At 48.4% G+C, this 12,748-nt stretch overlaps 1 protein-coding gene across 1 annotated transcript; it reads left to right on the top strand.

The window, feature by feature from the left end:
- Positions 1-9,101: 9,101 nt before the first annotated feature.
- Positions 9,102-10,039, top strand: LOC120865486 (39S ribosomal protein L15, mitochondrial-like). Its single transcript, XM_040242807.1, has one exon. It carries the CDS (start codon positions 9,146-9,148, stop codon positions 10,037-10,039), a length of 894 nt encoding a protein of 297 aa, XP_040098741.1. The 5' UTR covers positions 9,102-9,145.
- Positions 10,040-12,748: the final 2,709 nt, after the last annotated feature.

A 12,748-nucleotide genomic window follows, 5' to 3' on the forward strand; every position in this document is an offset into this window, starting at 1 on the left:
TGACAGGTGTTTGTCAAAAGGTTAGTGGGCTGCAGACCTTCCCAGTCAGGCTCAAAGCCTTGAACGCTCCAACAAGTAGGATTTGGGGATCTTCTTCAAGAGCCTGTGCCTGACACTCTGGCTGGAAGAAGCTAACGTACTCAGACACAGCTCCCTGGGGCTGCAGTGCAGAGGACATCCTGATTAAGCCTAGAACAAGAGAGGGGAGCCAAACCCCTGGACGACGGCGCTTCTCACGCCAGTTGACTGGCAGCTGTCTTGCTTATGGCCCTTGAGGGGAAAGAAGGCTGGCCTGGGCTCACCCACAATGTGGCTGAGAGCTGTGGCGAGACCCCTGAGGTGGGCATGCAGTGAGAGGCCCACAGGGAGTGACTCCAGGAAGTCCTGGGTGGAAGGTAACCCTCCATGTCGCACTCACTGCATGAGGAAGGCCTCCTGGGGGTGCGGGCCTCGCTGGTGCTTACGCAGGCTCTGGGCCCCTTGGGTCAGAGAACCGCCACTGTGTGGCGTCATCCATGGATGCACACGCGCCCTGTTGCTCCCCAGACCCAGGATTCTTTCTCTATTTTTAACTTTTTATTTTGTATTGGATTATAGCTGATTAACAATATTGTGATAGTTTCAGGTGGACAGCGGAGGGCTGCAGCCACGCATAGGCGAGCAGCCATTCCGCCTACAGCCCCTCCCGTCTCAGCCGCCACGCCACGTTGAGTTCTCTGTGCTGCACAGCAGGCCTCCGTCGGGTTCCCATTTTAAAGGCAGCAGTACGTACACGCGTCCATCCCAAGCCCCCTAACGACCCCTCCCCTGGCAACTGTAACCCAGGCCCAGGAGTCTTGAACCTCATCTCCCCAGTGCTCTCTGGCCTCATGTTGCTTGCAGGTTCGAGTCCAGGCTCTGGGCTTTCCTCTACCTGGTCCCGTTGACCTCCTGGGCCAGCTTCGGTCACACTCTCCTTTCCACATCCGGATCCACTGCCAGGCTCAGCAGTTGCTGTGTTCTTTCAGGCCCCAGGTCTTTGTTCCGGGTCCCACTGCCTGAAGTAGACACCTCTTTTTACTCTGCTCAGTTAAACCCTCCTCTTCGTTCTTAATGACCCCAAAGTCACCTCCACACAAACTCTTCTGCGACATCCCACTGGAGTGAAGTCCCCCGCTTCTGGCATGCACACAGCACTTGTGTGTTCATGTTCTAGCACAACACTTCATGCTGTGTTAGTTAGGTGGTTGTAACAGTCTATGAACTCCCTGATACCAACTGAGATCCATCCTCTCCTCCTTATTCCTGGTAACTTGGCTTGACGTGTGGCTCAGAATCAGGGCACGGCAGGTGAATAAACATGTGAGCGATTGTAAGGATAAATGAGAAAGATGAAAAGTCTGTTTGGTTGTTGGAGGCACCATGGGGAATCTTTGCAGGCCGGAAGACTTCTGTAGGGATTTCTGGCATGGTATCCAAGATAACATGGTATCCAAATAGCTGGTAACTGTCTCTACAGAAACTTCCAGGGTCACCAGTGACTGTGAGTCCTGGAGGAAGGAAGCAAGAACTGGGGCGGGAGGTGGGCGTGGGGGTGGACCCGTTACTGCTTCCCAGAGTGGCAGTTCTGTGGAGTGCCCATCCATGTCTGGGCCAGAAAGATAGGTGGCCAGGGAACCTTGGGCTTCTCTTCCATGGCTTAAAGAAGTTCAGAAATTTTCATTTGTTTTTAATACCTTTTTTTTTTTTCTGAGAAAAAAATATGGATTAAAGCATTGTTCATTCCCCTGGAGCCCTGCAGTCAGCATCTGTGGTCCACACCCTAACTTGATGGCTGTTCAGGGAGGTGGTCCCCACAGCTTCATGATCCCCACACTTTTTCTGGGCTGCAAAAATATGCGGGCTTGATTTACTTTCAGAATCAGTTATAGACCTACTAGCAAGGACAAAAATGCTTGATGATGTGGTTACGAGGACTTGGAGAACAAACAAGAGTCCCCAGGACAGTCTGAGGAAGGCAGCAGGAGCCGACACAAAAGTGATGGGGTGAAGCTCTGTGCTGGGCGACCCCAGGCCAGTCACTTAACCACTCTGAGATTTACATCTTTATTTTTCCTGTAAAAAGGGATCCTATTTCACCTAATAATCATGTGAATCCCTGCCCTAGTTCCTCCCAGGATTGTGAAAGAGCAAAATCAATGTGAAACAGGATGCTGTCTTAAACAAGGGAGAGCTCTGCAAATGTGAGTCATCCTTAGTTAGACATGGCAAGGCTGCTATGAAACTGTGAGGTTTGGCCTAAACATTAAATTCTGGAACTCTCTTTCTAAAACTTAACTTTAAAGCAGATGGAAACACAATTTTTTTTTTTTTTAGTGAAGGAATAAAGCCCCCCAAATGGAGAAAGAATGCCTACCTACTTATTTGGGAGTGCCTGTTGGAAATCTATAGGCATCCTGTTGACTTTGAATATAAATCTGAGTCGTTCCCGCACTTATCCTCGTTTAGCTAATTCACTTCTGACGTAGACTTTGTTTAGGCCGTGATTATCCATTTGCTCATTTACTTGAGGCTCGCCTGCTTTTCTTTTGTGGGAAACTTGAGGAACCTTGCCCTGTGCAGACGTCCTGAGCACCTCTGGGTTCAGCCAGCCTATGGGAAGTCGGGAAGCTGTGGTCTCCACGAGAGCCCCCAGTACCGTAGTTAACAGGGCAGCTGCGGTGAGTGTGGGGTTGCCAAGCAGATTCTGGAGTGACATTTTCAGGAAAGAAATTGTGGAAAAGTTGAGAAAATCTAGTCTCTGAGCACATTTGTTTATATAGCCCAATCCTGCAAAAAATCTTTACCAAGGTCTGGAGAGAAGCCTCTTGAAAGTCCCTTGGACTGCAGGGAGATCAGACCAGTGACTCCAAAAGGAAATCAACCCTTAATATTCATTGGAAGGAATGACGCTGAAACTGAAGCTCTAATAGTCTGGCCACCTGATGTGAAGAGCCGACTCATTAGAAAAGACCCAAAAGCTGGGAAAGATTGAAGGCACGAGGAGAAGGGGATGACAGAGGATGAGATGGTTGGATGGTGTCACCGACTCCATCGACATGAGTTTGAGCAAACTCTGGGAGATGGTGAAGAACAGGGAAGCCTGGAGTGCTGCAGTTCACGCCAGAGTTGGCGTGGCATGGATTTGGACACAGCTGAGGGAGGGAACAGCACAGGTCTGACGATCACCACACTGACCCCTGTGTGGTTCAGCTGTGCGGGGTCAGCTCATAACCCCCTTCCTGTGTCTTGGAGGAAAAGGATGTCTCGTGAATACTCAGGCAGGGTCTCCTGTGATGACAGTCAGATTCCCCACCAGACATTCAGGTTTCCCAAGCTGTGTCCATCAGAGCTACATTTCTTTGGCAGGGAAAGTTCTAATTTCATCTGTTCTCACCTCTGTCCTGGATCTATCAAATAGTCTAGCATTCTATAATTATATAATTGGTCTTCAACTAACTATAAGTTATGTATGACTTGCTACTTTGCCCTGCAAAAGTTTTCTGGCATTTTCAATATCTGTGTCTCTGAGCATCAACTGACAAAAATGTGCTCACAGCCTAGGATCTTGGTCACCATAGTTCTTCACTCATTAATTTATTTCCTCTTTTCTTATTCTACAGAAATTATTGAGTATTTCTATGTTCCAGGCCCTGCTTTAGGCACTGGATCTTCAACAATGAAGCAAATGAGCAAACAGTTGAGCCAAGTGGAGCTCACATTCTGGAGAGGACAGACAGACCACGGATGAGTAAAGCATGCCGGATGTCAAACAGCGAGAAGTGATGCGGAGGAAATAGAGCAAAGAAAGGGAGAAGGGAGTGTCTGGAGTAGGGTTTGCTGTGCTGGGAGGGGTGGTTAGTAAAGGCCTTCCTGAGAAGTTGATATTTAAACAAAGGCCTAGATAAGAGAAAGCAGCCCAGGCAGGCATCCAGATGGGCTAATTCACTGTCACTCCAGGGACTCATTTAATAATGTTCCTTTGTACCAGACATTGCTCGATGCAAATGGGACCCAGAGAGGACCAGTCTGGAGCCTGGGTGCCTCTTCTGTGTCGTGCATAAGAGGCCACAGCTTGGATCACGTGACGACCATGTGCTCTGGCAGGTGCTGAAAGCCGGACTGATCCACACTCAGAGATGATTCTTGGGCAGCATTTTTTAAGTTTCCAGAGTTACAGAGGAGTGCCGGGGCAGGAAGAAGGTATCTGTGAAGCTCTGAGGACATTCCAGCAGGACTCAAATGTCTCAGTTATTCCATGGGTAGCCAGCTCCATTATCAAGCAGTACACGTGGCCAAAGCCCCCTTCTCTTGCCTAATGCTCTTCTATCCCTCAGGTGAGGGGAGGGTACATCACCAAGTCAGGCTGAGGGTCTGGGATGAGCAGCCCCAGGACGGGAACATGTAAGGTTGGCTGGCCCTGGATGGGCGCTTTGGGGGCAAAAATAAGACACTGACTTAGCCCTCTTGGAAATGGGAGCTATTTAAGTGTTCCTGTGGGCGCCTCAAGACAGCAGGATGTTAGGAATGAAGGCACTCCAGGAACCAGTTACAGTCTCCCCTAAATTTTTACTCATCAGCATCATTGACCCAAACAGCACCACCATATATGTGGATAATTTGGAGGGAAACTAGCTGGGGAAGGCTTAAGGACTACTTTCACTGGCGCAAAGATCTCTCATAAAATGGGGAATTGAACCTTGAAAAAGCCACCGGGGAGTGCTGTTTGGAGCAGACGCTCTGATGCCGTCAGCATCTCCTGTGCTCAGCGGGTTGGGTGGAGAGGCCCCTTCTTACACTGCTGTTCACCACCAGCATCTCTGGTACCCAGGGACTGGGTGCTCACTTCTGCTGCAGGCAGAGCAGACAGACCGGAGGAGGCGGGATCTCATGCCCCCGGGCAGCCCTCAGTTTTCCCGTTTGTCTGGTGTGTTCTCAGTCTTTCTCAGAGGTTCCCAGCCGGGTGAATCCCAGCCTGTCCACATGAGTCACTTGCACCCCAGTGGGCCTGCCTGGCTCGGCTTCTCCCCTGTCTCCCTCCCCGACTCCCGCTCAGGCCTCCTGGGGTCAGATTGCAAACGCCTTGTGTGCGTTTTTGTGCGCTAGCCCCTTTAGTTGCGTTTGACTCTTTGCAACCCCATGCAGCCCATCAGGCTCCTCCGTCCACGGGGACTCTCCAGGCAAGAATACTGGTGTGGGCTGCTCTGCCCTCCTCCAGGGGACCTTCCCGACCCAGGGGTTCAACCTGCACCCCTTGTGGCTCCTGCGTTGGCAGGCTGGTTCTTTACCACTGGTGCCACCTGGGAATCCCAGGGAAGCCCTCAGTTCAGTTCAGTTCAGTTCAGGCGCTCAGTTGTGTCCGACTCTTTGCGACCCCGTGAATTGCAGCACGCCAGGCCTCCCTGTCCATCACCAACTCCCGGAGTTCACTCAGACTCATGTCCATCGAGTCGGTGATGCCATCCAGCCATCTCATCCTCTGTCGTCCCCTTCTCCTCCTGCCCCCAATCCCTCCCAGCATCAGAGTCTTTTCCAATGAGTCAGCTCTTCGCGTGAGGTGGCCAAAGTACTGGAGTTTCAGCTTCAGCATCATTCCCTCCAAAGAACACCCAGGACTGATCTCCTTTAGAATGGACTGGTTGGATCTCCCTGCAGTCCAAAGGACTCTCAAGAGTCTTCTCCAACACCACAGTCCAAAAGCATCAATTCTTCCGCGCTCAGCCTTCTTCACAGTCCAACTCTCACAACCATACATGACCACTGGAAACTTGCAGCCAAATCCTCAACTCGGGGTCTGCCTTCAGAAACCTCAAACAAGAACAGTGACCATTTCTGTATTATAAAATTGTGCTCCTGATAAACAAATGCCATAAGATTCATATGTGATTCATAAAAAAGCCAAGAAGTCACACTAACATTACTGAGAAGTAAAAGGTGATAAGCCCACACTCGTGCCTTTTTGCTGTATTTTGTGATCATCTCGGACATAGCTCATGATTTTCAAGTGCCTACTGTAGAGGCAAAAAATCTGCATGAAGAAACAAAAATGACACCTCGAATCCTGTATGAAATTGATCACTCACTAGGATCAAGTACCATATGTCCCCCAAACAAAAGGTTAATATTAAGGTGTGAAAAAATGCAGCCAAAAAGATGCTGAAGTAATTTGATGAAAATCAACATCCACTTTTTTATTCTAAAAACAAAAACTAGGGGAAAAAAAAGAAGACATTTTTTTAGCCATGCACTCTAGTAAACATTATCTTTGTACAGATGAATTATATGTAATTATAGTTATTTTTAAAAAGTAAAAAGAGAACAAGATAGATACCTATCATAATTTTGATTTGCTTTGTCTTGAAGTCTATTAAATAAGATATGAATTATAAATAAAAAGATACTTTTGGAAAACTGCACTCAAAGTTGATCATTTTAGGACAGCGTGTAGATAAACTCAAGATGATCAAATCTCAGAGAATAAGAGTTTAATAAGGTGGCCCCAATTTTTTTTACAATGATAGCCTTTCCACAGACAAGCAGTGCTTAATTAGGAAACACAGTGCACCTGGAGATGTTATTTGCACGTCAAAGGACTCAAGATCGCTAGTGTATAAGCATAGGGTCTAAGTCATGAAAACATTTCTCCAGAGATGTAAAAGAGGGTTTAGGTAAATGCCGAATCTTCAGGTGTCAGAAGCTTGGGACATCTCTTCCCAGCTGACTCCTCATTTCCATGTAACTCTCATTAAGGTGTCGATAGGAAATTCTTTGGAAGAAGCAATGCTTATAAAACATCCATTTCTGTTACGAACAGAGAGTCTCATTAAAGCCAAGTATCCAACTCAGATGGTCTATGCTGGTAGAGCCAGCAGACCTCTAGAAACACAGAGACTTGACCGTGCTCAGCGGGGCAGCCGGGGGCGGGGGTTGGAGGAACAAGCCGGTGGCGGCACAGAGGAAGGAGGAAGGTGTGGAGGAGGTGCTGGCGTCAGCGTCAGGGCCCACTTGGCTCTTGGCATAAAACAATCTCAGAAAGAAGGGAGGTGGCTTGCCCAGTTTTTTTGTGTATCTGTTCTTTTTCAGATTCTTTTCCCATTTAGGTTATCACAGAGCATAGAGCCACGTTCCCCGAGCTGTACCGCAGGTCCTTGCTGGTTCTCTGTTTTAAACACAGCAGTGTGTGCATGTCCATCCCAAATCCCAGTCCAACTCTATCCGACCCCATCCCTGTTCTCTACATCTGAGTCTGCTTCTCTTTCGTAACTAAGTTAATTTGTGTCATATTTTTAAGATTCCACATACAAGCAATATCATATATTTATGTTTTTCTGTCTGACTTGGTGTGATAATCTCCAGGTCCATCTTCTTTTGAGATGGAAGGAAAGGAAATGAAGACAGATGCAGAACTTAGGGACACAGGCGGCAGAGTCCCTGTCATCACTCAGCTTCAACTGTCTATGCTTTTATTTTTTAATAATTCAAGTTACACATGAACATGTCCTTGAAACCGCCACGCAATACAGATGAAATACAAGGTCCCCTTGATCACATCACCATCCTAGTTTCCTGCCCACAGATGGTCAATTCTTTTAATCTTGCTTTTAATCTTGTCTCTATCTATAAACATCGGCTATAAAAATATGCAGTTTTTGCTCTGCATTTCTTTAGTTTTCTTTTTTGAATGAGATCACACTATACATATTGGTCTGCAGCTTGCATTTTTCTTCTTAATGTATCGGGAATAATTCACCTTAGCGCCTTCAGAGCCATCTCCTTATTTAACTGCTGCATAATATTCTGTGGTAGACATGTGTCAAAGCCCTTCAAACATTTCTCATCCACAGAGAGATAGATTGTTGCAGCCATTTGAAATTGCAACCACTCTGTAAAGGATATTTTGGTGTATATCTCTGTGTGTAGTTTTTTTTTTTTTTTTCCTGGAGAGTTAACTGGAGGCTACATTTTTCTCAGGCAAGAGGGAGGTTGGAGCCACAGAGTGTTGTCAGGGAGAGAAGCCGAGGTTGAGTGAAGAAGGTTTGGGTTGGGCTGGTGGAAACCTGAGCAGTGGGTGCACAGGCAAGGCAGGTGGGAGGGGTGCTGAGCCTAGACACCCCTGGGGTCATCCTTGCCAGATCCAGGATGTCAGGGTAAGATGCTGCTGGGAGCAGAGGTTGGTCATGGCTCCCTATTAGAACCACCTCTTAGTCCTGAGACTTGATGGGGGTTCACACTCCCTGATGCAACCTGGACCTGTTGAATCAGGAACTCTGGGGGTAGGGTCTGGCCATGCAGCCCTTAACCAGCCCTCTGCTGCTGCTGCTAAGTCGCAGCAGTCGTGTCCGACTCTGTGCGACCCCATAGACGGCAGCCCACCAGGCTCCTCTGTCCCTGGGATTCTCCAGGCAAGAATACAGGAGTGGGTTGCCATTTCCTTCTCCAATGCATCAAAGTGAAAAGGGAAAGTGAAGTCACCCAGTCATGTCTGACTCTTAGCAACCCCATGGACTGCAGCCTTCCAGGCCCCTCTGTCCATGGGATTTTCCAGGCAAGAGTACTGGAGTGGGTTGCCATTGCCTTCTAGGGGATTTAACTGCACTCTAAAGTTTGTGAGCCACTGTTTAGGGATCTCCATGGCTTTCAAATCTACTTCTGCTTTATTGACTACGCCAAAGCCTTTGTGTGGATCACAACAAACTGTGGAAAATTCTTCAAGAGATGGGAATCCCAGACCACCTGACCTGCCTCCTGAGAAATCTGTATGCAGGTCAAGAAGCAATAGATAGAACTGGACATGGAACAACAGACTGGTTCCAAACAGGAAAGGAGTGTATCAAGGCTGTATATTATCACCCTGCTTATTTAAGTTCTATGCAGAGTACATCATGAGAAATACTGGGCTGGATGAAGCACAAGCTGGAATCAAGATTGCCAATAACCAGTAATAATCCTCAATCAAGATTGAGAAATATCAATAACCTCAGATATGCAGATGACACCACCCTTATGGCAGAAAGCAAAGAAGAACTAAAGAGCCTCTTGATGAAAGTGAAAGAGGAGGTGAAGCAGCGCCCGAGATCACGTGGGTTTGGGTGCCAGGCGCCCTTGCGGCGTCTCCTGCAAGCGGGTCATGGCCGGACCCGTGCGGGGCGCAGCAGGGCCCTGGGCCCTGGACCTGCTTCGGGCCCTACCTCGTGTGAGCCTGTCTAACCTGAGGCCGAACCCGGGCTCCAGGAAACCGGAAAGACGGCGAAGAGGTCAGAGAAGAGGTAGGAAGTGTGGCAGGGGCCACAAAGGAGAACGGCAGAGAGGAACCCGGCCCCGGGTGGGCTTTGAAGGAGGCCAGACTCCATTTTACCTTCGAATCCCAAAATACGGGTTTAATGAAGGACACAGCTTCAGACGCCAGTATCAGCCTTTGAGTCTCAGTAGGCTGCAGTACCTGATTGACCTGGGCCGCGTCGATCCCACACAACCTATTGACTTAACCCAGCTGGTCAACGGGCGAGGTGTTACCATCCAGCCATCTAAAAGGGACTACGGAGTCCAGCTGGTAGAGGAGGGCGCTGACACCTTTAAGGCAAAAGTTAACATAGAAGTTCAGCTGGCTTCTGAGCTGGCCATCGCTGCCATTGAGAAGAACGGGGGTGTCGTCACGACCGCCTTCTACGACCCACGAAGCCTGGAAATTCTGTGCAAACCCATCCCAGTCTTTCTCCGTGGACAACCCATTCCCAAGCGGATGCTCCCCCCAGAGGCATTAGTCCCCTACTACACTGACGCGAGGAATCGAGGCTACCTGGCGGATCCCGCCAGATTTCCCGAAGCGAGACTGGAGCTCGCCAAGAAGTATGGCTATATTTTACCCGGTATCACTAAAGACGAACTCTTCAAAATGCTCGGTACTCGAAAGGATCCACGGCAGATCTTCTTTGGTCTGGCTCCCGGATGGGTGGTGAACATGGCGGACAAGAAGATTCTGAAACCTGCGGATGGGAAGCTGCTTGAGTACTATAGCTCCTGAGCTCCGTCCAGGGGAGCCAGTGGGAGGCGGGCACTGGAAGGGGCGGTGACACGTGTCTCGGCTCAGTTTGTGTTTCTGAGGAGGAGGATGTTTTCCGTGAAATCACATCTTTTTTTTTTTTAATCAAAATTAAAAATACAGTGGAAGATGTGGATCTGTGTGTGGCTCACTGGCACGCTGCCCGAGGGAGTGGGCAGCAATTAGACCATTTCCCCTTGAGTTTTCCATCATCTTCCCATTCAGGTCTTGTCTTATTGTTGCAAGTCAAAATGAATGCAGATGGGCTGGGCTTGCTTTGTTGTCCTCTCGGTCGGTCGGGGTCCGAGGGCTGCTGATGAGCTGGTGTGCCTCTTGGTTAGCCCTGAGGAACCTCTTACCCAGAGTAGAGACAGTAAGCCTTCAACCCAGACTGATGAAGATGCTGGATGTGAGTGTAAGGCTGGTGAATAGTTTCTAAGTATTGCAGTATTTGCTGGCAAGATTGAAATGAAAATTCCAAGTGAATTCTTTTTTCTCAACTCTGACAAAGCTGTCAAAAATGATCAAGCCATTAACATTTTTTCTTTGAAGAAGGTAAATGTTCCAATTGATATAATTTTACTTATTTCCTAGACTTTGGAAACCTTTGTTTTACAGTCATTTTAAATGATTTTGAAGAAAATGGTCAGGGGTTATATAAGCTATAAGAACAGTTGGTAACGTGAAAATTAAACTGTTAATGTAAAAGGTTTAGCAGTCAGTGAACTTTTTTAGCTTTGCAAAGATCTGTTGTATCTAAACCATGTGGAAGCTTAATTTATCCTGATGCAATTAAATCTTGAATAATTCCTGGTAATTCTACAGTAGAATTAAAATGATTCCTGTTTATTTTATTAAAAATTTTTTAAAAACCTAAAAAAAAAAAAGAAAAAAGAAAGTGAAAGAGGAGAATGAAAAAGTTGACTTAAAGCTCAACATTCAGGAAATGAAGATCATGGCATCTGGTCCCATCACTTGATGGCAAATAGATGGGGAAACAGTGGAAACTGTGACAATCTTTTTGGGCTCCAAAATCACTGCAGATGGTGATTGCAGCCATGAAATTAAAAGACGCTTGATTCTTGGAAGAAAAGTTATGACCAACCTAGACGGCATAGTCAAAAGCAGAGACTTTACTTTGCCAACAAAGTAATAGTCAAGGCTATGGTTTTCCCAATGTCACGTGTGGATGTGAGAGCTGGACTGTAAAGAAAGCTGAGCACCGAAGAACTGATGCTTCTGAACTGTGGGGTTGGTGAAGACTCTTGAGAGTCCCTTGGATTGCAAGGAGATCCAACCAGTCAATCTTAAAGGAAGTCAGTCCTGAATATTCATTGGCGGGACTGATTTTGAATACTTTGGCCACCTGATGCAAAGAGCTGACTCATTTGAAAAGACCCAGATGCTGGGAAAGATTGAAGATGGGAAGAGAAGGGGACGACAGAGGATTAGGTGGTTGGATGGCATCACCGACTCAATGGACATGAGCTTGAGTGAACTCAGGGAGTTGGTGATGGACGGGGAGGCCTGGCGTGCTGCTGTCCGTGGGGTCGCAAAGAGTCGGACACGACTGAGCAACTCAACTGAAATGGCTCTCACAGAACCCAGGCAGCCCCGCAACACAGCCTTGTGGGCCCTGTGATCACCCCTTTCTCCAGATACCCTTTCCCAGCCTGCTCATTTTCTTACATGTTCCATTGTTTGGGATTCACCAAAAACTGCTCACATATGTTTCCTCAGCTGTCCTTGCATCCTTTCCAGGAGGGCATCGTCACCCCCAGCTGGAGTCCCAAGACATTAAGCAACTGCGCAAGATGGCTCAGCTAGTCAGGAAGGGCAGGGCTGGACCCACTTCTGGCTGGCGGTGCCCCATTTCACACGGGAACCCGAGGCCCCAGCCTCAGCCTAATTCACATGGCCTAGCCCTGCACCCTCCCCGCCAACCTTCTCTGCCCACATCCAAGCTGGGCAAAGATAGCAAAGACCCTGATCTCTTTTCCCATCCCACTGAAGAGCTGCAAAGAAACTTTTATTTCTCCAAGTGATTCTCAACCTTACATATGCTAAATCTACAATAAAAACTTACAGCATTTTGATGCGAGACTTCTGGGTGAATTTAACTTAATCTCTTCTCTCTTTCTCCTTTGCCGTGCCCCAGCCTCGCACACGGTCAGCTCTCTGGACCGGTGTCAGAACAACACCCAGAGGGCTGAGTCCTTTCCAGTGATGGGGACAGTGCGGGGGCGTGGTGGCCAGCACTGTGTTGGTCAGTATGGGCTGCTTCTTTCTCAGGACAGTCAGGTTGGGCTGAGGCTGCCCAGAGGACGTGTCCCTCAACTCTAGGATTCACAGTCAAGTCTGTGGGTGTGGAGAGGCTGGGGAGTGGAGCGACAGTTTTATACAGAGCCTCCCTCTCTCAGCTCCCCACCACCACTTCTGCCTGGCTTTTCTAGAATCAGGTCTACAGTGATGGCTCATTCTCTCAACTCTCTGCGAGGAGAAGGGATTGACTGGTACCAGGGACCACCGATGGGTGTCTCCCCGCTCCTCCCTCTTTGCCGTCTCTGTCCGTCCATTCTTGCCGTTGCAGGCCCAGCTCACGTGGTTTCCAAGCCCTGCACTCGAAGGCCTGGGTAAGGACCGAAACTGTTCCCTGCTCTGTGTTTCCTGACAGACCAAGGCCACCACGCC

The sequence above is a fragment of the Oryx dammah genome, unplaced genomic scaffold (assembly GCF_014754425.2).
Source record: "Oryx dammah isolate SB20612 unplaced genomic scaffold, SCBI_Odam_1.1 HiC_scaffold_6, whole genome shotgun sequence".
Taxonomy (NCBI): domain Eukaryota; kingdom Metazoa; phylum Chordata; class Mammalia; order Artiodactyla; family Bovidae; genus Oryx; species Oryx dammah.